The following is a 25,349-nucleotide window of genomic DNA, read 5'->3' on the forward strand; positions in this document are numbered from 1 at the left end:
GTTTGAAGACATTGCGCCTCGGGTCTCTTTTAAATCTTCCCCTTCCTACCTTAAACCTATGCCATCAAGTTCTGGACTCCATTAGTCAAGTTCTGGGAAAATGACTGTAATCATTCATGGATCATTCACTATCTCTCATGAATATGTGTATCTCTATAAGGTCACCACCCCCCCCCCCCCCCCCCCCCCGCTTCCTGTCCTCCAGGAAAAAGGGTCCCTGCCTATCCAGGTTTCATTAAAATTGAATCCTTTGTGCAACCTTTATAGTTTAATGATATCCTTACTGTGGCAGGGTGACAAGAACTTCACACAATACTCCAAATGTGATTTCACAAACATCTTGTACAATTGTAACATGATTTCCCATATCCTTTACTTAATTTTAGGATTTAGGTTTATTATTGTCACGTGTATACAGTGCGTTTTGTTTTGCATGCTATCAAATCAGATAATACTGTGCACAAAGATAATCAAGCCGAATTCAAGTACAGTTGGGTGAGCAAAGTGTAAGATAGAGTGCAGAATACAGTTCTCCGCATTGTAGCACAACAGTTCCAGAGAGAAAATGCAATGTTGCAATCAGATGGGAAGAACTGTTCAGAGCCTGATAACCCAGGATAAGAAGCTGTCCCTGAGTTTGGTGGGGCGTGCTTTCAAGTTTCTGCATCGTCTGCCTGATGGGAGTGGGGAGAAGATCAAATGGCCAGGGTGGGAATAGTCTTCGATTATGTTGGCTGCTTTCCTGAGGCAGTGTGAAATGTAGATGGAGTTAATGGTGGGGTCTGGTCTGTCTTGTGGTCTACATCCACCCAGTTCTCTGCAATTTCTTGTGGTCTTGGGCAGAACTGGTCCTAAACCAAGCTGTGATACAACCCAACAGTATGCTTTCTATGACTCATCTGTAGAAGTTCGTAAGAGTTATTGGAATCATAGAGTCATACATGATGGAAACAGGCCCTTCATCCCAACATGTCCCTGCTTATCAAGATGGCCCAACTACACCAGCCCAGTTTGCCTGTGTTTGGCCCATATTGTTCTAAATCGCTCCTATCATGTAGTTGTCCAAATGTCTTATGAATGTTATGATCGTACCAAAACAGAACACGATACTCCAACTGTGGCCAACTGTTAGCCTTGTACAGCTTTATCATTGCATCCTTACTTCTGTGCTCAGTACCCTGACTGATGAAGGCCAATGTGCCAAAAGCCTTCTTGACCGCCTTATACACCTGTGCCGTCACTTTCAAGGAACTTTCTACATAGAAACATAGAAACATAGAAAATAGGTGCAGGAGGAGGCCATTCACTGTGATCATGGCTGATCATCCACAATCAGTAACCTGTACCCAACTTCTCCCCATATCCCTTGATTCCACTAGCCCCCAGAGCTCTATCTAACTCTCTCTTAAATTCATCCAGTGATTTGGCCTCCACTGCCCTCTGTGGCAGAGAATTCCACAAATTCACAACTCTTTGGGTCAAAAAAGCTCCTTCTCACCTCAGTTTTAAATGGCCTCCCCTTTATTCTAAGACTGTGGCCCCTGGTTTTGGACTCCCCCATCATTGGGAACATTTTTTCTGCATCTAGCTTGTCCAGTCCTTTTATAATTGCATATGTCTCGATAAGATCCCCTCTCAACCTTCTAAACTCCAGTGAATACAAGCCTAGTCTTTCCTCATATGACAGTCCCGCCATCCCAGGGATCAATCTCGTGAACTTACGCTGCACTGCCTCAATTACAAGGATGTCCTTCCTCAAATTAGGAGACCAAAACTGTACACAATAGACCAGATGTGGTCTTACCAGGGCCCTATACAACTGCAGAAGAACCTCTTTACTCCTATACTGAAATCCTCTCGTTATGAAGGCCAACATGCCATTAGCTTTCTTCACTGCCTGCTGTACCTGCACACCAACTTTCAGTGACTGGTGTTCAAGGACACCCAGGTCTCGCTGCACTTCCCCCTTACCTAACCAGACATCATTGAGATAATAATCTGCCTCCTTGTTTTTACTGCCAAAGTGGATAACCTCACATTTACCTACATTATACTGCATCTGCCATGCATCTGCCCACTCACTCAACCTGTCCAGGTCACCCTGCAACCTCCTAACATCCTCTTCGCAGTCCACACCGCCACCCAGCTTTGTGTCATCTGTAAACATGCTAGTGTTACTTCTATTTCCTTCATCCAAATCATTAATATATTTGGTAAACAGTTGCGATCCCAGCACCGAGCCTTGCGACACTCCACTCGCCACTGCCAGCCAGTCTGAAAAGGACTCCTACTATTTGCTTCCTGTCTGCCAACCAATTCTCTATCCATGTCAATACCCTACCCCCAATACCATGTGCTCTAATTTTGCTCAGCAATCTCCCGTGTGGGACCTTATCAAAGGCTTTCTGAAAGTCTAGATACACTACATCCACTGGCTCCCCTTCATCCATTTTACTTGTCACATCCTCAAAAAATTCCAGAAGATTAGTCAAGCAGGGTTTCCCCTTCATAAATCCATGCTGACTTGGACCAATCTTTTTACTGCTATCCAAATGCACCATTATTACCTCTTTAATAATTGACTCCAGCATCTTCCCCACCACTGATGTCAGGCTAACTGGTCTATCTATAATTCCCCAATTTCTCGCTCGCTCCTTTCTTGAAAAGTGGGACAACATTAGCTACCCTCCAATCCACAGGAACTGATCCTGAATACCTTAACTCCTCGGTCCCTCTGCTCTACAAAACTCCTCAGAGCCCTGCCATTCAGTGTGAAGGTCGTGCCCTGGTTAAAATTCCCACAATGCAACACCCCCGCACATATCTGTATTACTCCTTTAACCATTCCTCAGCCCACCTGCTATGCATATCTAGATCATGCTGCAGTTTTTGATATCCATCTTCGCTATCTACGATGCTACCCACTTTTGTGTGATCTGCAAGCTTACTAATTGGGGCATTGTACATTCTCATTAGTTATTGATATAAACCACAAACTAGAAAGGGCCCTGCACCAATCCCTGAGGCACACCACTAATCATATGCCTCCAGTCCGAAAAAATAACCTTCCACAATTACTCTGCTTCCTTCCATGAAGCCAATTCTTTATCCATTCCGCTAGCTCTCCCTGGATCCCATGCGATCTAACCTTCCAGAGTAGCCTACCATGCGGAACCTTCACCTTCTGAACTCCATATAGACAACATCTACCACTTTGCCCTCATTAACCTTCTTAGTTATTTCTTCAGTACTTGCCGATTTTCCTCGGTTTTCTGAAGAAGTAGAGGTGTGAATGCACTTTCCTGCCATCAGTGTGATTGGTCCACAACAGGTCGTTAGTAATATTGATGCTAAAAATCTTGAGGCTCTCAACCATTTCCACTATGGTCCATTGAGGCATGTGCTCCACCGTGTGTCCTGAAGTCTATAACTAGTTCCTTTGCCTTGGATACATATTAGTTCTTTATCTAATCTGACACCTTTTCTGACGAAGGCAAGTTCTGACGAAGGCAAATACCTTCTTCAACCTGTTTACCTGTGTCGCCACTTTCAAGGAATTGTGTACCTCTGGTCTCTCTGCTATACAACATTCTATAGGCTCCTTCAACTTACTGTAATTTCTGCCCAGGTTTGACTTACCAAAATGCATCACTGCACACTTCTCTTAGTTAAATTCCACCTGCCATTACTTGGCCCACATCTCTAGTTGATCCAAACCCTTTTGTAAATTTTGATAGTCTTTCTTACATTCACCAGTTATAGGAGTAGAATTAGGCCATTCGGCCCATCGGGCCTACTCACGGCTGATCTCTGCCTCCTAATCCCATTTTCCTGCCTTCTCCCCATAACCCTCGACATCCATTCTAATCAAGAATTTGTCTATCTCTAACTTTAAAATATCCACTGACTTGGCCTCCACAGCCCTCTGTGGCAATGTTCCACAGTTTAACTACCCTCTGACTAGAGAAGTTTCTCCTCACCTCGTTTCTAAAAGAGTGCCCTTTAATTCTGAGGCTATGACCTCTGGTCCTTGACCTTTCTACCAGTGGAAACCTCCTTTCCACATGCACTCCATCTATGCCTTTCATTATTCTGTAAGTTTCAATGAGGTCCCCTCTCAACCTTCTAAACTCCAGCGAGTAGAGGCCCAGTGCTGTCAAACGCTCATCATATGCTAACATGATCACAAATTTCAATGTTATGCCCAATGTTTATTAAATATGTTAACTATGCTGTCATTCAAATTGTTAATATAGATGACAAACAATAGTTCACCTAGCAGAGATGCCTGCAGTACATCACTGGTAGCCGGCCTTCAATCAGAAAACCAATGCTTTGAATCCTTCCACCAAGCTAATTTTGAAGCTAGTCGGCTAGTTCACCCTAGATTCTGCGTGATCTAACCAGCATATCATGGAGTCTTGGTAAACGACCTTGTCAAAACCTTTCCATCTCACCATAACCCTATACCTTTTGGTTTTAGATTCCCCTACCCAAGGAAAAAGGTTGTGGCTATTCACTTTGATTTTGTCCCTCAGGATTTTATATACCTCTATAAAGTCATTGCAATGCTCCATTAGTTTAGTTTAGTTTATTATCACTTGTACCAAGATACGGTGAAAGGCTTTTGTTGCGTGCTAACCAGTCAGCGGAAAGACAATATGCGATTAGAATCAAGCCATCCACAGTGTACAGATACATGATAAAGGGAATAATGTGAATAATGTTTCGTGCAAGATAAAGTCCAGTAAAGTCCGATCAAAGGTAGCCTGAGGGTCTCCAATGAGATAGATGGTAGCTCAGGACTCCTCTCTAGTTATTGGTAGGATGGTTCAGTTGCCTGATAACAGCTGGGAAGTAACTGTCATTAAATACAGAACCAAATGCACATCCTCTTCTTCTTGCGTTTGAGGCAGCAGACGTTATGAAGCTGCTTCTGCTTCTGCTGTCTCTGTTTGTTGTCGTTCGCCTGACTGAGTGAGGCCAGTTGACAGGGCTCACCACGGGGAGGTCGACAACGTGAGCCCCCAAATGCACGTGACAGCGCGTTGTATATAAAATATGCCCACACTGCTGTACACGAAGCAGAGTAGAACTTTAAAAGGGTTCAGAGTGTTTGAATCTCTGAGCACCATCATCAACTTGTTTTAACCAAATCCTGATATCATAGGATATTGCAATTAAAAATTCTGCCAGGGTGTTAACATTTTCTGTGGTGTTCTTTCCACAAGGTACAGATAATGTAGTGCGAGCTGCAGGTTTGGGCGGGGAGACTGTTCCTGATGTTGATCGTAACAACTGTGGAAAAACTGATACTTTCCTAATGAAAGGTCTATTGGTACATATGATTAAAAGCTTCAACAGCAGTGAAACACGCTGTCAATTCATTATACCGTTTTTTATATAGTCACACAAAGTCTACACACCATTCCCATTTCCACAACTGTAATGAATCGAACATTATTTACCACAGTACCAACCTTATGAAAGAAATGCGTCGTCATATTGATTTTCAATATCAGAAAATCAATGAAGCAGGAAAGGGGTGGACTGACTCGGTTTCCTGTGGTCCATGTTAGTATTGAAAAGGTAAATCAGGACCTTACTCTTAATAAAAATGAAAGTAGGCACACTGGTAACAACAGATGTGTTTCATTTCCTAATCGGATCACGAAGGTAAAAGTCTTATGTTGTTCAAAAATTTGCTGAGTGCTGCAATGGATTCTCTCTGGTAGATACGCTCGGATGATATTTCTCATCTGAGTCTACTTCTGTCAGATGCTGAAGCTCTTTTGTTTATCCATGTATGGAGCATGCATTATATAACTCGCAAACGATTTGCCTAATTATCCACAAGAAATGGTAATGGGAGAACTTCCTTCCATTTCTCATTAATTTGCAATACAAATCATGGCCAGCATCAATCCTTCAAAGACATATTGCTGGATATTTCAGTGCAGTTATGTTAAAATTATGATGTGAAGTGAGATATTTTCCTGCTTTGTTTAAAAAAAACCTCCCCTGAGAGTGATTTTTTTTCCACTCGTGTGTCAGGTGACATTCTGCCATCGCTTTGCCACAGCCAGTGCCACATCTGTGCCTCTGCGGAGATCGTCCGCAGTGCATGCCTCTCTGCCGCAAGTCAGGAGGTGGGCCATTGTCTGTGCCTCTCCGCAGTTGCATTTGTCAGAGTCCGAGAAGATCCACTTCTTCAGGTTGAGTCCGCAACGTCCCACTCCAGTGCGGAGGCAGTTTAGGGCTTTCCAGGTAGTATGAGGCAGGTGGTGTCCTGGTGCCATCTGTTGTTTGGTTTTGGTACCTGGCACGGTTGGCTCTAGTTCCATGAAGCTGTTCCGACTCTTCAAGCGTTTCTTGGCATGTTGGTGATTGTGCAAGGGGTGTCGGTGTCCGCATTGAAGAGTTCTACTGCAGCTGCCCGAACACGTCTTCGAGAAGGTTCGTCGATGCCAGCCAGCTCATACAAATGTTCAACTTTTGTCGGCTTCAGGCATCCTGTGATTTTCCTGCTGGCAGTGTTCAATGCAGAGTCCACCTTGCCTGCATGTTTAGAGCGGCTCCAGACGGGGCTTCCATATTCTGCCTCTGAGAAACAGAGCGCCGGGGCTGCAGTGCGGATTGTTCTTGGGTCACTTCCAAATGAGCTGTTTGCCAGTTTCGCGATGACATTGTTCCGGGTGTTGACCTTTGCCTTGGTTTTCTCAACATGTTGGCGATATGATAACGTGCGATCGAGGATCACACCTAGGTAATTCTGGGCTTTGCAGTGTTCCAACAGGACATCATTCCATTGCAGTTGACTTTTCGCATCCCGTTCCCGGAGGCGGAAAGCTGCGCTTTGAGTTTTTGTTTGGTTTGGACGCAGGGAATTCTGTTGGTAGTGTGTTGTCATATTCTGCAGAGCAGCCACTAGTACGGTCTCAATCTGGCTGAAGTCTGAGGATTGCGTTGCGCTGCATAAGTCATCGGCATGCAGAAACAACCTCGTTTTTGGGGTGATGAGTTGGTCATTGGTGTATATCGTTGGGGCAAGGACACTGCCCTGTGGTAGACCATTCTTTTGGCGTCTCCAACGGCTGTTCTGACCATTCAGGCCTACGAAGAAGCGGCGGTTCTCCATCATTCTCATGATGAACTGGACAAGATGGGAGTCCTGTAGTGTTTGTTGCAGTTTGGCTTTCATGGTACGGCGGTTTACAGTGTCATGTGCTGCGGACAAGTCTACGAATACTGCACCTGTGATCAGCTTCCGCCCGAGGCCATCTTCAATGAGAGTAAGTGACATGGTGTAGATGATTCAGTCTAAACCTGGTGGACCAAGAGTTAACTTGTGACAAATTTCACCATAATATTACCTAAGTAAAACAGGCTTCAGGAAGTAATGTTCAAGACCACAAGTCTATCGGGCAGTGGTCAACATTGAATATCCCATAGTCACCACAGAACAATGACTCGATGGACCCTGTGGGCTGGTTCCCTGAGCAGACTGTCCAGTTTCTCTGGCATTAATGCCGAAAAGTCTGAACTCCTTGACAAGCACCAAGACCTCGTTTGAGAGGGGCCCTATCAGTCAGATCCTTCCTGCACCGTTGCAGTCTTACTATCAATGCAGGCAGCTACTACGGACAATAGACAATAGACAATAGACAATAGACAATAGGTGCAGGAGTAGGCCATTCGGCCCTTCGAGCCAGCACCGCCATTCAATGTAATCATGGCTGATCATTCTCAATCAGTACCCGTTCCTGCCTTCTCCCCATTACCCCTGACTCCGCTATCCTTAAGAGCTCTATCTAGCTCTCTCTTGAATGCATTCAGAAAATTGGCCTCCACTGCCTTCTAAGGCAGAGAATTCCACAGATTCACAACTCTCTGACTGAAAAGGTTTTTCCTCATCTCCATTCTAAATAGCCTACTGCTTATTCTTAAACTGTGGCCTCTTGTTCTGGACTCCCCCAACATTGGGAACATGTTTCCTGCCTCTAACGTGTCCAACCCCTTAATAATCTTATACGTTTCGTTACGGAGAGGAGATAATTATCTCAATGCAGAATGTGGAGTTGCAAAGAGGATCTGGAGCAGGATGAAAGGAGGCTTGTCATGGTTCATCCTGAACAGCTCCTTAAAAGACTACTCTGATTTGCAGGATATTCCCAAGGAGACACATGTATATGGACAACAAGTGCAGCTGGAAGACCATCAACTTGGTGAAAGACTCTCTTTGGTTTGCCCAAAACCTGTTGGTTTTCCAGCACAGTGAGATGTCCGACATGGAATGTGGCCAACTAGCCCGTTTCAGGCTGCAGGAGTATGTGCTGAGGGATGCATTGAGGTTTGGTGCTGGCAAAGAAAATACTCTATGGGGCCCACAGTTTAGGGTCTTTCCACTGCTGGATATTGAGGGGAGAGTCCGGTGGGGACGCCCCTCAAACAAGGGAAGGGATATCACCCCAGGAGGCAACATGAGTGGCAAGGGTGCTTTGTTTAAAGACAGGTGCAAATACTATTGAGCATGCTCTCACCTGCACTCACCTGTTATTTGCCATTCCTTGTCCTGCTGCCACCTCTTCTAGCTTTTTTCCCCCCACGACAATCAGTCTGAAGAAGAGTCCCGACCTGAAACATTGCCTTTCCATGTTCTCCAGAGGTGCTGCTTGACATGCTGAGTTGGTCTGGCACTTAGTGCCTTTCTTTGTAAACCACCATCTGCAGTTCATTGTGTCTAAAATGAGGTCAGTACCGGCCACATAAAGCATCTGTGGGCCGGTTGTTAACAAGTTGCACCAGGCCGAGTGATCATTCAGCTTGCTCTGCCCTTGCATATCAATAGTCATTTATTTATTTGTCACATACACATAAATGTGTAGTGAAATGAAAAATTACCCGCAGTTCAACAATAAGACCAATAAGAATAATCAATAAAAATGCAATAACACATACAATCATAAAGCAACACCAAACAAAAGAAACATCCATCACAGTGAGTCTCCTCCAGTCACCTCCTCACTGTGATGGAAGGCCAGAATGTCTTTTTCTCTTCCCCTGCCGTCTTCTCCCGCGGTCAGGCTGTTGGAGTTGCCACGTCGGGGCGGTCGGGGCTCCCGACATTGAAGCCCCCACCGGGCGGAGAAAATCCCGCGGCCTATTTCAGGCCGCGCTGGACAGTGTAAGGTCCGCGGCGGGCCGACCCAAGCCCCGCGATTCGGGGCGGGCGAAGACGCTGCCGCTGCCGGAGGTCCCGATGTCGGCACCCACCCAGGGGCCTGCGAGCTTCCGACGTCCAGGCGGCACGCGCCGGAGCCTCCGGAGACGAGTCGCAGCCGCTCCCGCAGCATCCGAAGGCAGCCAGCGCCGCAGGTGGTGAGTCCGGGCCGCGGGCTCTGCGAACCAGAGCCCAGGTGGTCCCAGGTGGAGCCCAGGTGCATGGCCGGTGGTAGGCCGCAGCGGGAACGGAGACACGACACAGAAACAAAGGTCGGGTCTCCGTTCGGGAGAGACACTTTTACAGTTCCCACCCCCCCCCCCCCCTCCCCACATAACATACAACCACAAACACTACACCATATTTAAACTACAATTCAGACAAAAACAACAAAAAACACAGAAGACAAATGGACTGCAGGCAAGCCGCAGCTGCCAGGGCAGCGCTGGCTCCCTCTATGTAGGAAAGAACTGCAGATGCTGGTTTAAATCGAACATAGACACAAAATGCTGGAGTAACTTCAGTCTGAAGAAGGGTCTTGACCCGAAACGTCACCCATTCCTTCTCTCCAGAGATGCTGCCTGTCCCGCAGAGTAACTCCTGCATTTTGTGTCTACATTGCATAACTTGTGTTCTCTGAGCTACTGTCAGACCAGTCCTAAACAGCTCTTTATTTGATAGTTCACGGATCTCCATTATTGACTTTCCGCTGGCTGGTTAGCGCGCAACAAAAGCTTTACACTATACCTCGGTACACGTGACAATAAACTGAACGAAACTGAAACTGACTAGTGGAGAGACAAAATGGTCGATCTCACTGACCTTCAAAAAAAGCAAAGTGTGCTCCTTATCATTAAAGAGTTGAGAGAATAGAGATCTTTGGATAGAGCTCTTAAGGATAGCGGAGTCAGGGGGGTATGGAGAGAAGGCAGGAATGGGGTACTGATTGAGAATGATCAGCCATGATCACATTGAATGGCGGTGCTGGCTCGAAGGGCCGAATGGCCTTCTCCTGCACCTATTTTCTATTGTCTATTTTCTATTGTGGATTGAAATCTCTCAATTCCAAAGCTGCTGTGATAAATTGGTGTGAAATGCATGTTTAAGGGAAAACGATTATTCAGATCTCTTTAAGAAAGCACAGACCACCAGACTCAGGAACAGCTTCTTCCCCTCCATTATCAGGCTTCTGAATGGACCTTGCATGAGCCAGGACCCTACTTGATTCACCCCTACCCCATTGAGGACATTGGACTTTGTTTAAGGAACTGATGTGCTACAACGCTGAGAACTATATTCTGCACTCTGAATGTTCCCCATTGTTCTATCTATTGTACTTGAGTTTGAACTGACTGTATCTATGCATGGTATATCTCAACTGTTTGGATCGCATGCAAAGCTTTTCGCTGTTCCTCAGTACATGTGACACCAATAAACCAAAACCTAGAAGGTTTGCATGACTCAGACACGGGGGGGTGGAGGGGTTGCAGAGGAGGAGAGGACTGACATATGATGAAAGAATGGATCGACTGGGCTTATATTCACTGGAATTAAGAAGGATGAGAGGAGATCTTATAGAAACATATCAAATTCTTAAGGAATTGGACAGGCGAGTTACTGGAAAAATATTCCCAATGTTGTGGGAGTCCAGAACCAGGGATCACAGTTTACGAATAAAGGGGAGGCTATTTAGGACTGTGATGAGGAAAATCTTTTTCACCCAGAGAGTTGTGAATCTGTGGAATTCTCTGCCACAGAAGGCAGTGGAGGCCAATTCACTGGATGTTTTCAAGAGAGAGTTAGATTTAGCTCTTAGGGCTAACAGAATCAAGGGATATGGGGAGAAAGCAGGAACAGGGTACTGATTTTGGATGATCGGCCATGATCATATTGATTATGCAATCATTTCATGCAATATCTGCAGACTTTTGTGCTTAATTATTTACTTCAGTGGATAATGCCACCTGCAGCAAACCATCTACGGCATCCTACCAAACCCACTAAAAGATTTTATTTACATTCTAGGTGCACCATGTTGGAAGCTCAAATGGAAAAACAGGGAACCCCTTTAGAATCCATCTACAGCTATGGGACACAGCTGGCCAGGAAAGGTAATGGTTCAGAACTGTTTTCACCGTTACTCTTATATTTATTACAATTATTTAATTTTCCCATGCAGTCAATCTTCCTGATGCCATCAGACCTATTGACATATGATGGCTGGTTATATTATCAAGAGAAAGTCACAAGAGCTGGAGTAACTCAATGGGTCAAGCAGCATTTCTGGAGAACATGGATAGGTGGCATTTGGAGGATGGGTCCCAGTTGCCTATCCATGTTCGCTAGAGATTCTGCTTGACCTGCTGAGTTATTCCAGTCTTTTTTTCTAAGCCAGCATCTGCAGTTCATTGTGTCTTAGGCCTGAAATGTTGAAATAAGTTGAAATTCGACCATGGCAGCTGAGGGATCTAAACTTAAATAATTAAATTAATTTAAAATTATATCCAGGTAAGTATGAAGCCAATGGATTATCTAATTTTTCAATGACTTCAGCAGAAGAAGTCGGCCATTCTTAACTGGTGTGGCCTGTACATCTGGTTGTCTTTTAACTGCCTGCCTTGATAGTCATACAACTCAAGGGGCAACAAGGGAGACAGAAAATTTGCTGGCCTTTCTGATGATTTCCATATCCTGCGAATGAAAAGAAAAAGGCAAATATTTATCCGAGAACAAATATACCCATTTTCTTAAACGATAATGGAGACACTAAACTGCCAAAGACTTCCTGATGGCATCTTTGGTTTCAGTTTCCACCAGCATTGTCTGATTTCAAAGTGAATTTAACCCCTTAATGGCAGAACTTGTATAAACTTACAGATCCAGATCTTAAAATCAGTTATATCTATGAAAGTATAGGGTAGAGTTTGGTATTGATATTTGACATTTGTATTGGCGTCATATTGCCACGTATACTGAGATACAGTAAATAGCTTTGTTTTGTGTGCAGTCCAGGCACATCATACTGTACATAAGTACAATCAACTTCTAGTTCTAGACTCTCCCACTAATGGAAACATCCTCTCCACATCCACTCTATCCAAGCCTTTCACTATTCTGTATGTTTCAATGAGGTCCCCCCTCATTCTTCTAAACTCCAGTGAGTACAGGCCCAGTGCCGACAAACACTCATCATAGGTTAACCTATTCATTCCTGGGATCATTCTTGTAAACCTCCTCTGGACCCTCTCCAGAGCCAGCACATCCTTCCTCAGATACGGTGCCCAAAATTGCTCACAATATTCCAAATGCGGCCTGACCAGCGCCTTATAGAGCCTCAACTGGAACTGGAAGAGGGAAATGGTACTTAAAATATTATATTGTATAAATTTAAATTATTAACTCGAAAAATAGAAGCTATTGCATGAGACATCGCACCGACAAATCACAGCAATAGATGAAAGAGACTGATTACCTGTCTTTGGTGTGTGTTTTTAAAATGGTTTCAATGAAGTGCGTTTACTTTGTTCCTGTAGATTTCGAAGCCTCACCACAGCCTTCTTCAGAGACGCCATGGGATTTTTATTGGTCTTTGACCTAACGAGTCAGCAGAGTTTCCTCAATGTGAGAAACTGGATAAGTAAGTTATGGTGATAATTTAGTTCCATTTGAAGGGTGGAGTTTATCGAAACTCAAATTTCCCGTTTCACTACATTGAGAATGCAAGCATGAAGAGAAGCTTTCAATTTGTGTCAGTGCATCGGGCAAATGTTAGTTGGAATCACCCTATGTTTGGGAACCTCATAGGTTTATTTATTTGAGTATCATCAGTTAATTTGTTTGCACATTTTGGAGTAGAGTTAGCACTAAACACATTGCCTGTCACTCCAAGGAAACTGATATTGAATCAGGGACTAATACTCATCAAAATTTACATAAGCAAAGGACAGTAATTTAGTTTAGTTTAGTGATGTTGAACAGAAACATGCCCTGTGGCCCATCAAGGTCACATTGGCCATCGATTACGCAATCACACGAGTTCCATGTTATCCCACTTTCCTACCACTTCTGAACATTTGCACCCATTGCTTTGCTGGGACATGCATGTCTAGTTTTGGACTATTTGTAAGTGTAGGGTTGATTGCACTTTAGAGATACAGTGTGGAAAAAGGGCCCTCAGACCCACTGAGTCCGTCCCGACCAGCGCTCACCCTGAACACTAACACTATCTTACACGCTCGGGCCAATTTATAAGGCCTTTTAAACTACAAACCTATATACTTTTGAGGTGGAGGGGGAAACCGGAGAGCCCGGAGGAAACCCACAAGGTCACAGGGAGAACGTGCAATCTCCATGCAGACAGCACCCAAAGTCATGATTGAACCCAGGTCTCTGGCGCTGTAAGACAGCAGCTCTGCCAGCAGCGGCACTGCGCTGCCCAATGAAGAAAATAATGAGTAATAAACCTGGAGTACAAGGTGATATTCATCCTGGAGTTAAGGTAAGTAAGTGACTACATTGCAGTTGTCGTGACCACAAGCTTTCACAGCTTGGAAAATGCTTGGATGTCACTCCACTATTTATGGGGAGAGCAAGCCAACACATTATAAAGTAGATATGGGTTTATAAAGCGTATAAAGCTCATGAAGGGATAGGAGAGTATGGCCAAGTGTGACGGAGAATCTAGGGAGACAGAGGAACTGAGGAGACTGAGAATTGTACATATGAGAATCTCGACCCGAAATGTCGCCCATTCCTTCTCTCCCGAGATGCTGCCTGACCTGCTGAGTTACTCCAGCATTTTGTGAATTAATACCTTCGATTTGTACCAGCATCTGCAGTTATTTTCTTATAGTACATATGAGAATAATACGTGAGCGGAGCGGTGACCCGAAGTGGAATAATCGCCCCTGCAGTATAGGGTAATTTGATGGACGATTTCAAACAATTAATGGGACCTAGATTACATGGGATCCAGGGAGAGTTAGCTGACTGGATGGAGAATCGACTTTTTTAAAATATATTATAAATCAAAAATATTTATTCAAATATTAAAAAAATATATACAATACATTAAAACCAAAACAGAACAGTCCACCAGAATACTATACAAACAAATATACCAATTGAAACAATTATACAATTATATTACAATATCTATCCAGGATACATCCAATCCCCCGCGGTGCCCAGCGGTCCCAGAAATTCCCCAGGGTACCCGTGGACAGCGCATGGTCCCTCTCCAACACCACCCGGGTGCGGATGTAACCCCGGAAAAGGGGCAGGCAGCTGGCTCGGGCAGAGCCCTCTTCCGCCTGGCACAGTAACAATCGACTTCATGGAAGGAAGCGGAGCGTGATGGTGGAAGGTTGTTTTTCAGACTGGAGGCCTGGCCCACCAGTGGTGTGCCTCGGGGATCGTTGCTCGTCCCAATGCTGTTTGTGGTTTATATCAACAATGTGGGTGGGAATGTGCAAGGCGTGATCAGTATGTTTGCAGATGACACTGAAATGGGAGGTATCGTAGATGGTGAACATAGTTATCAAAAATGTACAGCAGGAATCTTGATTAGCTGGGCAAGTGAGCTGAGGAATATTTATTGCAGTTAAAGGCAGGTGAGTAATGCATTTTGAGAAGTCAAGCTAGGGCAGGGCCTTCACAGTGAATGGTCGGGCGTTGGGGAGTGTCATTAGAGCAGAGGAATCTGGGAGAGCAGGTACATAGGGTGGTCAAGAAAGCTTTTAGTAAATTGGCATTCATATCTCAGCGAATTGTGTGTAAACGTTGGGATGTTATGATACATTTGTGCAAGACATTGGTGAGACCACATTATGAGTTTGGGTCCCTCTGCTATCGGAAAGATGCCATTAAGCTGCAGAGAAGATTTACGAGGATCTGATGAAGGGAATTTTAGCAAGAGTCCATCAGTGCAGTTAGAAGGAGATCCAAGGGTGAAGAAGCAGAGCCAGATGTGGTTGGAATAGAGTTGATGAGCTTAGTGGTTTGACCGTATTACATTTTCTGATGTTTTTAACAAAATCCATATTCTACATATCTTAGATCCATTAATCTCATTGGTGTTGTACTGCATCAACCTAACTTTTATTGTAATAAGCAGGAAAGAACTGCAGATGCTGGTTTAAATCGAAGGTAGACTCAAAATGCTGGACAGGCAGCATCTCTGGAGAGAAGGAATGGGTGATGTTTCGGGTCGAGACCCTTCTTCAGTCTGAAGGAGGGCCTCGACCCGAAATGTCACCCATTCCTTTTATTAAAATGAGAATGCTCTGGTTTTCTTTAGTTTGCTATCACCTGGTCATTAAACATTGCGCATGATAGCGGTATTCTTAAAAATGGGGTAGTCTTTAATCAGTCAGAGTACGTTAATAAAAAAAGTCCAATGGGTAATCTCAACGATTGCTTTCTCTCTTAGATGGAATCTTGCTTCCACATCAGCCAGCAACTGTTGCTTCTTTATGTATAGAGAAATGTTTCAAAGCAGCTGTGACAACCTTGTATTGAGGGAGAATGATTGCATTATTTGTACTCTGGAAAAAGCCAGTGAAATAACTGATATAGTTTCTATTTATTTGTTAGAATGTGGGTAACCCTATCAGAGCAGTGGTTATTGCCAACTTGTGGTCTCCTCAAGAACTTTTGAGTCAACCATGTAACATTTGCACCAGGATCCAAAGTGGACCAGATGTCTGGGACACCTCCCTCCCCTGAAGGAGCTTATTGAACCAGATGAGCTTTTGCAATCTTTCAAAAACATTTCTCCATTCCTGGGTCCTTGTCAAGACTTGTCTGAGAACAGCCTAAGTTTGAGGAAGCCTGGTTTGTATAAGTGCAACAAACTTTTTAGAATAATCTAGAAATTGAGAGGTGGAGAAAAGTGGCAAAGAAGTCAAAGTGATGGCCAGAGCAAATTAGCCACTTCGTCCTGAAGGGAATGGGGGGCTTTTGGAGCTGCGTGACCTAATCCTGCTCCTATTTTCCTCTGATTTTGTACTATGATGTTCTTGCGTTGCACAGTGTTATCCAATTAACTGTGCTCTTAAACCAGCAATCGTAAAAAATAAACTAATATACTGACACACAATCATAGCATCCTATACATTCTTTATCCATGTCACCCTGGGTGGGAGAACTGCAAAGAAGCAATAGCTTAGTTTAGAGATACAGTGAGGAAACAGGCTCTTCGGTCCACTGAGTCCACACCGGCCAGCGATCCCCATACCCTAACGCTATCCTACACACACTAGGGCCAATTTACAATTATAGCAAAGCAATTAACCTACAAATCAGTATATCTTTGAAGTGTAGAAACTGGAGCACTCAGAGAAAACCCACGTAGGTCAGGGGGAAAACGTATAAACACCATGCGTCAGCACCCGTGGTCGGGATCGAACCCAGGTCTCTGGCGCTGTAAGGCAGCAACTCTACCGCTGCGCCACCATGCCGTCCAAAATAGCAAAATGTTATAGGTAGTATCTTCCATTGAAAAGACACACTGTGGACATGGCACACTGGCAGAAGAGGAAATCATGTTAAAAGTGGTAGAGGTGCTGCAAATTAAGAAAACTTAGTCTTAGATGCCTTTTAAGTTCCTTAATTGGTAAACAACTTATAACTCTTGAACTTCCTGGTTTGAAGAATCTCTGACTCTACACTGCCACCACCAGTTTGTTTGGGGTATTTAATTTCTTTAACTCTTTCTTTCATTCAGGTCAGCTTCAAGCAAATGCATATTGTGAGAATCCAGATGTGGTTTTAATTGGGAACAAAGCTGATTTAACGGATCAGAGGGAAGTACAGGAGAAGCAAGCAAAAGAGCTGGCAGATAAATATGGGTGAGTGAAATTCATCCTTTTTTTACTCTTCATGGGAAGTTGGTCTTTACTCACCCAGCATCACCCCTTCCCCATCAAATCAAATACAAATATGTCAGTGTATTTCCTGACCAGTTTGAAGAGGTTCTGAAAATTGGTTGGTTAAAATGGGTGTGATTTTTAACATCCAGAGGGAACCAGAGGGCATAGGTTTAAGGTGAAGGGGGAAAGGTTTTATAGGAATCTGTGGGGCCACTTATTCACGCAAAGGGTAGTGGGTGTATGGAACGAGATGCCGGAGGAAGTAGCTGTGGTGCGGACTATCACAATGTTTAAGAATCAATTAGACAGGTACATGTATAGGACAGGTTTAGAGGGATATGGACGCAGGCATATGGGACTAGTGTAGATGGGACATGTTGGTCGGTGTGGGCAAGTTAGGCTAATGGGCCTGTTTCTACACTGTATCACCCTATGACTCTATCTGGCACGATTAGAAACTTGCCATCTATTCATAAGTAAATTGCACACTGTTTAAACACTGGTGCTGCCTTCTTCAGTTTAGTTTAGTTTAGTTTAGAGATACAGTGCGGAAACAGGCCCTTCGGCCCACCGGGTCTGCGCCGACCAGCGATCCCCGCACATTAACACTATCCTACACACACTAGGGCCAATGTTTACATTTACCAAGTCAATTTAGCTACATACCTGTACGTCTTTGAAGTGTGGAGGAAACCGAAGATCTCGGAGAAAACCCACACAGGTCACAGTGAGAACGTACAAACTCCATACAGACGGCACCCGTAGTCGGGATCGAACCCGGGTCTCCGGCGCTGCAAGCACTGTAATGCTGCAATTCTACCTCTGCGCCACCGTGCCGCACTTCTTTGTTGTAGACTGGAAGCATTATAAGGTAACCTGGGAAGTAATCCCAGATAGTGGTTTCTGCTGCCATCTCTATCACATGATGGTCTTATGCTTGGGAAGAAAGGGAATGGGAAAGGATTATACAGCTAAAGAAGCTAACTAGGAAATGGTGGAATGATTCTGGTGCTCCCGAAAGCATAAAGAAAGTTTAACAATCCCTAACGAGGTTTGTTGTGTCCTGGCCAGAGACATGAAAAAAGGAAATGTGGTTTCAAGATTGGAAATGGTGCATGGAATTTTAAAGAGGATGTTGCAAGGACTTGAGGGCCTTGAGAGGTTGTGCAGGCTAGGACTTTATTCCTTGGAATGTAGGAGGTTAAGGGGTGATCTTGTGGAGTTGTATAAAATCATGAGGGGAATAGATAAGGTGAATGCACAGTCTTTTACCCAGAGTATAGGAATCAAAAACCAGAGGACATAGGTTTAAGATGAGAGGGAAAAGATTTAATACAAACCTGTGGGTCAACTCAGCTGCTAGAGGAGGTAGTTGAGGCAGGTACTGTAACACAGTTCCATCATCATCATAATCAAAATCATACTTTATTCGCCAAGTATGTCTTGGAACATATGAGGAATTTCATTTGCCATACAGTCACACCAATAAAAAGCAACAGAACACACAAAATACATTTTAACATGAACATCCACCACAGTGGCTCCTGCACATTCCTCACTGTGATGGAAGGCGAAAGAAAGTTCAATCTCTTCCCTTCTTTGACCTCCCGCAGTCGGGGTCCTCAATCCTTCCGTTGACGGGACGATCTTACGTAGCCGGCGGTCAGGCCCTCCGTATCGGGGCGATCAAACCCCTGCATCGGGGGGGGGGGGGGGGGGGGGATCTCAGCTCTAAAAGACATTAGGCCAGGTACATATATAGGAAAGGTTTAGATGGATATTGGACAAATGCAAGCAGGTGGGACTATCTTCATTATTGAAACAAATAGATGAAAATGAAGAAAATGGAAAATGAAGAAAAAGGAATGGTGTTCTTACAGGAAGACATGAGGCTTGACTATCTCCTGAGATGGAGACAGAGAGATCCAGAAAGTGATTAGGTTTAGGTTTATTATTGTCATATGCACTAATGTACAGTGAAAGGCTTTGTGATGTGTACTGTCCAAACAGGCTAGACAATACTCTACATAATTACAATCAAGTCAAACTCAAGTTATAGGTAGAGCAAGCGGTATGTACAGTGTGCAGAATATAATTCTCGGTGTTGTAGCGCATCAGTTTGATAGACAGAGTCCAATGTAGCAATGGGGTAGAGGTGAATTGGTCAGCGCCCTAGCTTATGGAAGGACTGTTCAGAAGCATGTTAACAGTAGGGAAGAGTCTGGAAGTGTGCACTTTCAAGCTTTTGTACCTTTGCCAGATGGAAACAGAGAGAAGAAGGAATGACTGGGGTGGGACAAGTCTTTGATTATGTTGGCTGGTTTTCTGAGGCAGAATGAAGTGTGAAGGAGTCAATGGTGGGGAGTTTGATCTGTGCGATGGACTGGGCTACATCCACAACTCTGCAATTTCTTGCGGTCTTGGGCATAGCTGTTTCCAAACCTAGCTCTGATGCAAGGTAACAGTTTGCTTTCTATGATGCCGAATGTCCTCAGTCTCCTCAGGAAATAGAGGCATTGGCGTGCTAACTTGACTGTGACTTCAGTATGCTTGATCCACGATAGATTGTTGGTAATTTTAAAGCCATGAAACTTGAAGCTCTCAACCATTTCCACTTTGGCACCGTTGATGCTAATTAGGGCATGTACTTCACCATACTTCCTGAAGTCAATAACTAGCTTCTTCACCTTGCTGACATTTAGACTTTAAAGATACAGAGCGGAAACAGGCCATTCGGCCTACTAGGTTCACACGGACTAGTGAACACCCTGTACACTAGCACTATCCTACACACTAGGAAACATTTACAATTTTACCAAAACCAATTAACTACAAACCTCTGCGTCTTTGAAATGTGAGTGGAAACCAGAGCACCCAGAGAAATCTCACACATTCACAGGGGGAACATACAAACTCTGTGCAGACAGCACCCGTAGTCAGAATCGAACCCGGGGCTCTGGCGCTGTTAGGCAAGGACTCTACCACTGCACCATTGTGCCGCTCCTTGAGGGAAATAGGAAACAGTTTGGGCCTGCATTTAATAAAATAAGATAATAAATAAAACACTGCTTTGTTATTTGTTTTCCTGGTACACATGGTTTCCTCACAAAACAAAATGGAAGCTCAGCTAATCTTCTCTTCATTCCGCAGAATTCCGTACTTTGAAACTAGTGCTGTCACTGGAGAAGGGATTGATAACTCTGTACTGGCGTTGCTGGACTTAATAATGAAACGCATGGAGGAGTGTGTTGACAAGAGTCAAATACCCGAATCAGTCAATGGAGGTGCTGGCAAAAAACTTGAAGCTGCCGATCCAAATGAGAAGAAGTGTGCCTGCTAGAGACCAGCGTCGTCCCACCTAAAGAAGTTTTGCATGCGTGAATGGTTCTACAGAAAGTTTATTTTCTTATCTCATTGGGTTTTTTTTACACTTATGCTGTCCATCTTCACTATAACTAGGAGAAATAGTTGTAGATACCACTGTTTAGGTATTGTAGAAGTTGTCTCCAAGGTAGAAGTTGTCTCCAAGATTTCATCCGTGAATATATACCTCACCACACAAAATGATCCAACACAGCCATATATGAATGCCGCTAAAAATGCTTCCTGCCAAAATGCTGATGTTTGCCAAATAAGTCATATAAGCAAAGGTGATAAGAAGGCTATCAAGTTGCAAAAAGCAACAGCAAACTCACCTGCAAAATAAGTTACACTTCAATCAAACGTCAGAGGATATATCCATGGATGCAATCTTAACTGAATATTGAGCCCTCCTTATAAAGATGTGTCTTGTTCTTTTTAGGTATATCAGGTTCTTTTGAGGTGTAATCAATGTTTTTGTTCCCCTAATTTCCACCTAATGAAAAGCTTTGAGCTCCATCCAACCCTTCACATTTGAGGAGGTGGTAACTTTGATTGGAGCCCGCTCTATATCTCTCCACTCCAGTGATCAGACTGTACATATTACAACGGTGATAAAAATCACCATTCCACGTGGTATTAATTAGCAAGTGAGACATCCAAACAAATAAAACTTCAACATTCTGTGATAGCCGTTGCATTCTCAGTTATACACCTGGCTGCTTGCCTGGATTGAATATTTGACCACTTTTTAGAAATTGAAAATCACGTCTCTGCTCGTGTAATGCAATTTGGGTCTTCTAAGAAATTCTTACAGCTAACTGTTGTCACCCTTTAGAAAAACAAGAAATGCTGGAAATGTTCAGTGAGTCAGACAGCATCTATGAAGAGAAATAGGCTACTATTTCATTTTGCGGGGTCATCATTAACTCTTTTTCTTTTCAATGGATCCTGCCTGACCTGCAGAGTGTTTTCAGGATTTTCAGCATTTTCTATTTCAGATTTCTATCATCTGCTTTGTTTTCATTGATTGCAGGGGAGATTAATTTGGGATTTCTGTCCCTTCCGCTAGTTTATTAGGTAAAACATAGAAACATAGAAAATAGGTGCAGGAGTAGGCCATTTGACCCTTTGAGCCAGCACCGCCATTCAATATGATCATGGCTGATCATCCAAAATCAGTGACCCGTTCTTGCTTTCACCCATATCCCTTGATTCTGTTAGCCCGAAGAGCCAAATCTAACTCTCTCTTGAAAACATCCCAGTGAATTGGCCTCCACCACCTTCTGTGGCAGAGAATTCCACGGATTCACAACCCTCTGGGTGAAAATACATCACTGTTCTAGACAGTCAAAGGCACTTAAATCTCCACCACATCACAGTGGAAGAGACTAAAGCTAGAAATATCAAACTTTGTAGCGACATTCACATTATCTGAAGCCACTCTTTTCAATAAATTATGAGCAATCCAGAATAACCCTAATAAATTCACCCAAATAATGACAAATTTTCAATACTTTGCATGAGCCCATATAAATATTCTGAAGAATGGGCCTTTGAGTAATGATTTGCTTACATGAATATCGAACATGGATGAGAACAAGGAGAGTGGAATTTTGACACAAAGTGCTAAAGTAGCTCAGCGGGTAAGGCAGCGTCTTTGAAGAAAAGGAATAGGTGACGTCACCTATTCCTTTTCTCCAGAGATACTGCCTAAATGGCTTCAGCATTTTGTGTCTATCTTTGGTATAAACCAGCATCTGCAGTCCTTCTTACACACAAGAGTGTAATTTACTCAGTTGATCAGCAGATCAGCAACAGTTTATCCTGATTCACCATTATTGATTCCACCTTCCCACGCCTGAAATCCTGCTTCGTGGTGTCTGCCTCGCCGTTAGCTGAATTTTGTTACCAAGACAAATGATGACCATGTAGTGGAAAAGCAATAACTGCAGATGCTGGAAATCTGAAATAAAAAAATAAGGAAACCATGGAGATTCTCAGCAGGCTATGCAATATTTCAGCAGGTCGAGGATTCCGCAGAGGGAGATAAAAATAGGAATTATCCTTTCAGAACTTAGCTGATCAAGTAATCTCATCTGTGGACCCATTTGTCAATTTGGACATCAGTGGTCTGTGAACTGGGACGATGATAATGATCATACGTTATTGTCACTTGTACCTAGGTGCAGTGAAATTCTTTGTTTTTGCATACAAAGCTCATAAAGACGACTGGATATCTGCAGCATTTTCAGAAATTGTCTCAACACCCTCCATTATTCTGATAACTCCCATGAACTTGACAAATGACCAGGATTAGTGAATGAAGCACTTAAGTAGGACGGGCACCAAGTGCACAAATCTGAAGAGACACATTTTGTTAGCTCTGCTTTGATTTTTACATTTTTGATAGAAAAACTCTCAATTTCAAATTCTGCTGTCATTTTTAGTTTCTGTCTTCCCTTTGAGATTTGGGAGTTTTGGATTTGTGGGCGTACCATGTTTCACAATTGAGGTTTACATAGTCACACAATGAGATGAGAGTGTTAGGTGAGCTCAACGTTTATTCATGTCTGTTTTTCTTCAACTGAGCAGCAAGAACGATAAGAAATATAACAATGTGATGGTAACACTTTATGTAATAAGGTACCACTTTCCTTGGTAATGAATGTGTATTGTTGAAACTCATGTATGTATAGGACCAATTGCAAGCAGCAAGGTGGAGGAAGCTAAATGAATGTATCTTTATTGGACCAGCCTGGTAATCGAAGCATTTTGACCCAGGGACTCTATTTTTCCATACACCCACTTGCCCTTACTGCTGGGCTCAATCTCTCTTCCAACTCAAGTTGACTTTTAAAAATATTTTCCATATTCATTATTAAATGCAAATATTCAGATGGATGAAAAGAAATAAAATGAATTTTATCTTAATCCTTGTAGCTACTTATTACAGTCTGAGAATATTATATTACAGTTTTTATAAATCGGCAAGCATACTTTTATTCTAATTTGAATGTCACCAGGAACTGCAGATGCCAGTTTACAAAAAAAAAGTGCTGCAGTAACTCAGCGAGGCAGGTAGCATCTCTGGAGAATATGGATAGGTGATGTTTCAGGTCAGGACCGTTCTTCAGACTGACGGTGGTGGGCGGGGAGGGGGGGGGAATAGGGGGGGAAGAAAACTGGAAGAGATGTGGGTGCCGAACAAAGCCTAACGAGTGATAGAGTGGTTTTTGATTGGGAGATTCAAAGACGCCCTTTATTGTTGAAGGCTCTACATTTTTGGACAGATTAATTGTTTAAACATACACAATTTAAAAATCATCTTACTCACCACCTTACTCACCATCGTCCCTTTGATGCTAATGGAAGAAGTTTTATTGAAATCGGTGTTATATTTTTAAAGTTATTCACATTTTAAAGTTTAAATCTATCTCCGAGGGGGGAGGGAGGGAGGGAGGGGGGTGGATGGAGGGGGAGGGAGGGAGGGGGGGAGGGAGGATAAGGGGGGTTGAGGTGGATGGAGTGGGGGGGAAGGGGGAGGGAAAGAAGGGAGGGGGAGGAAGAGGGAGGGGGGACGGGGAGGGGAGGGGGGTGGAGGGAGGGGAGGAGAGGAGGGAGGAGGGGAAGGGGCAGGGGGGAGGGAGGGGGACAGGGGGGAGGAGAGGGTGCTGCACCAATGCAGGAGAGGTTTGGGCCCAACGGGTCCACTTGGTCTACTATTCTATAAACCTTACATTGACCCTGTGGGACAAAAATAAGACTTAAAGATTAACTGCATGGTCATTTGTGCATTAATTGGTTCTGCCATTCCTTTTTATTAAAAATAATACATTCTCTCAGGAGGTTAGGTTGTGATGTTGGAACGTTCAGATTTATCACTGGGATTTTATGTTTTTTTCTTTAAAATCAAATTACTACCTAGAAATGGGATTCTATCCATTTCTGATGTATCAAATAAGTTTTGTCCTATTGCTGTATAAAGGATCACACAAGAAAATTGCAAAACTGGATCATATTTGCTTTATGATAGTCAAAACTAGTTACCACACATTGTGTGTCTATTCTGTTCTCTACCACAACAACTCACAAATTCAACCCCTTAGCCCTCTCTTTGTAGTTTTACAATTTTTTTCTCACAATTTAGGATTGAAATGGGGTGCAATTCCTCAAAAGTGTTCAGGAGAGTTTTCTTAAGCATTATGTGGAGGCCCCCACACATGACAGGGCAAAACTGGATCTAGTATTGGGAAATTGGGAAGGCCAAGTTAATGAAGTTTGTGGAGGAGCCTTTTGGGACCAGTGACCTCAGTTCGATTAGGTTTAAGATAGTTATGGATAGGGACCATGGATAGGTCCATGTGTTAAAATGCTGAACTGGGGTAAGGCCAAATTTGAGGGTGTGAGAGAAGGTCTCGCTCAAGTTGACTGGAGCAGGTTATTTGAGGGAAAGGAACATCGGCCAAGTGGGATGTTTTCAAAAGTGTGCTGACAAAAGCTCAGGATAGGTACAGTACGTCCCCATTAGAGTGAAGGGCAAAGCAGGCAAACGAGGGAAATTGAGGCATTGGTCAAAAACAAGAAGGATGCATGGGACAGGTATAGGCAGCTGGGATCAAGGGAAGCCCTGGAGGAGTTTCAGGAACTAAGGAGTAAACTGGAAAAGGAAATCAGAAGGGAAAAAAGGGGCCAGGATATAGCTCTGGTGGGCAGCTTTAAGGACAATCCCAAAAGATGTTATAAATACATAAGGGGAAAAAGCGTAACTAGAGAGAGAGTGGGACCTCTCAGGAATTAAAGTGGTCACCTCTGTGTGGAGCCACAGGAGATGGGCAAGGTCCTCAATGAGTATTTCTCCTCTGTATTTGCCGAGGAGAAAGACAGTAGGACGGAGG

The 25,349-nt window shown here is 43.7% G+C and overlaps 1 protein-coding gene across 2 annotated transcripts in view; it reads left to right on the forward strand.

The window, feature by feature from the left end:
* The window catches only part of rab27b (RAB27B, member RAS oncogene family), a 122,122-nt gene extending 98,760 nt beyond the window's left edge, over nucleotides 1-23,362 (forward strand). For both annotated transcript variants that reach the window (XM_078421706.1, XM_078421788.1), the window contains exons 3-6: nucleotides 11,246-11,331; nucleotides 12,754-12,857; nucleotides 16,947-17,070; nucleotides 20,242-23,362. In XM_078421706.1, the coding sequence (XP_078277832.1) occupies nucleotides 11,246-11,331; nucleotides 12,754-12,857; nucleotides 16,947-17,070; nucleotides 20,242-20,431 (504 nt within the window). In that variant the 3' untranslated portion in view covers nucleotides 20,432-23,362. The remainder of the gene's footprint in view (nucleotides 1-11,245; nucleotides 11,332-12,753; nucleotides 12,858-16,946; nucleotides 17,071-20,241) is intronic.
* Nucleotides 23,363-25,349: the final 1,987 nt, after the last annotated feature.

This window comes from Rhinoraja longicauda, chromosome 1 (assembly GCF_053455715.1).
Source record: "Rhinoraja longicauda isolate Sanriku21f chromosome 1, sRhiLon1.1, whole genome shotgun sequence".
Taxonomy (NCBI): Eukaryota; Metazoa; Chordata; class Chondrichthyes; order Rajiformes; family Arhynchobatidae; genus Rhinoraja; species Rhinoraja longicauda.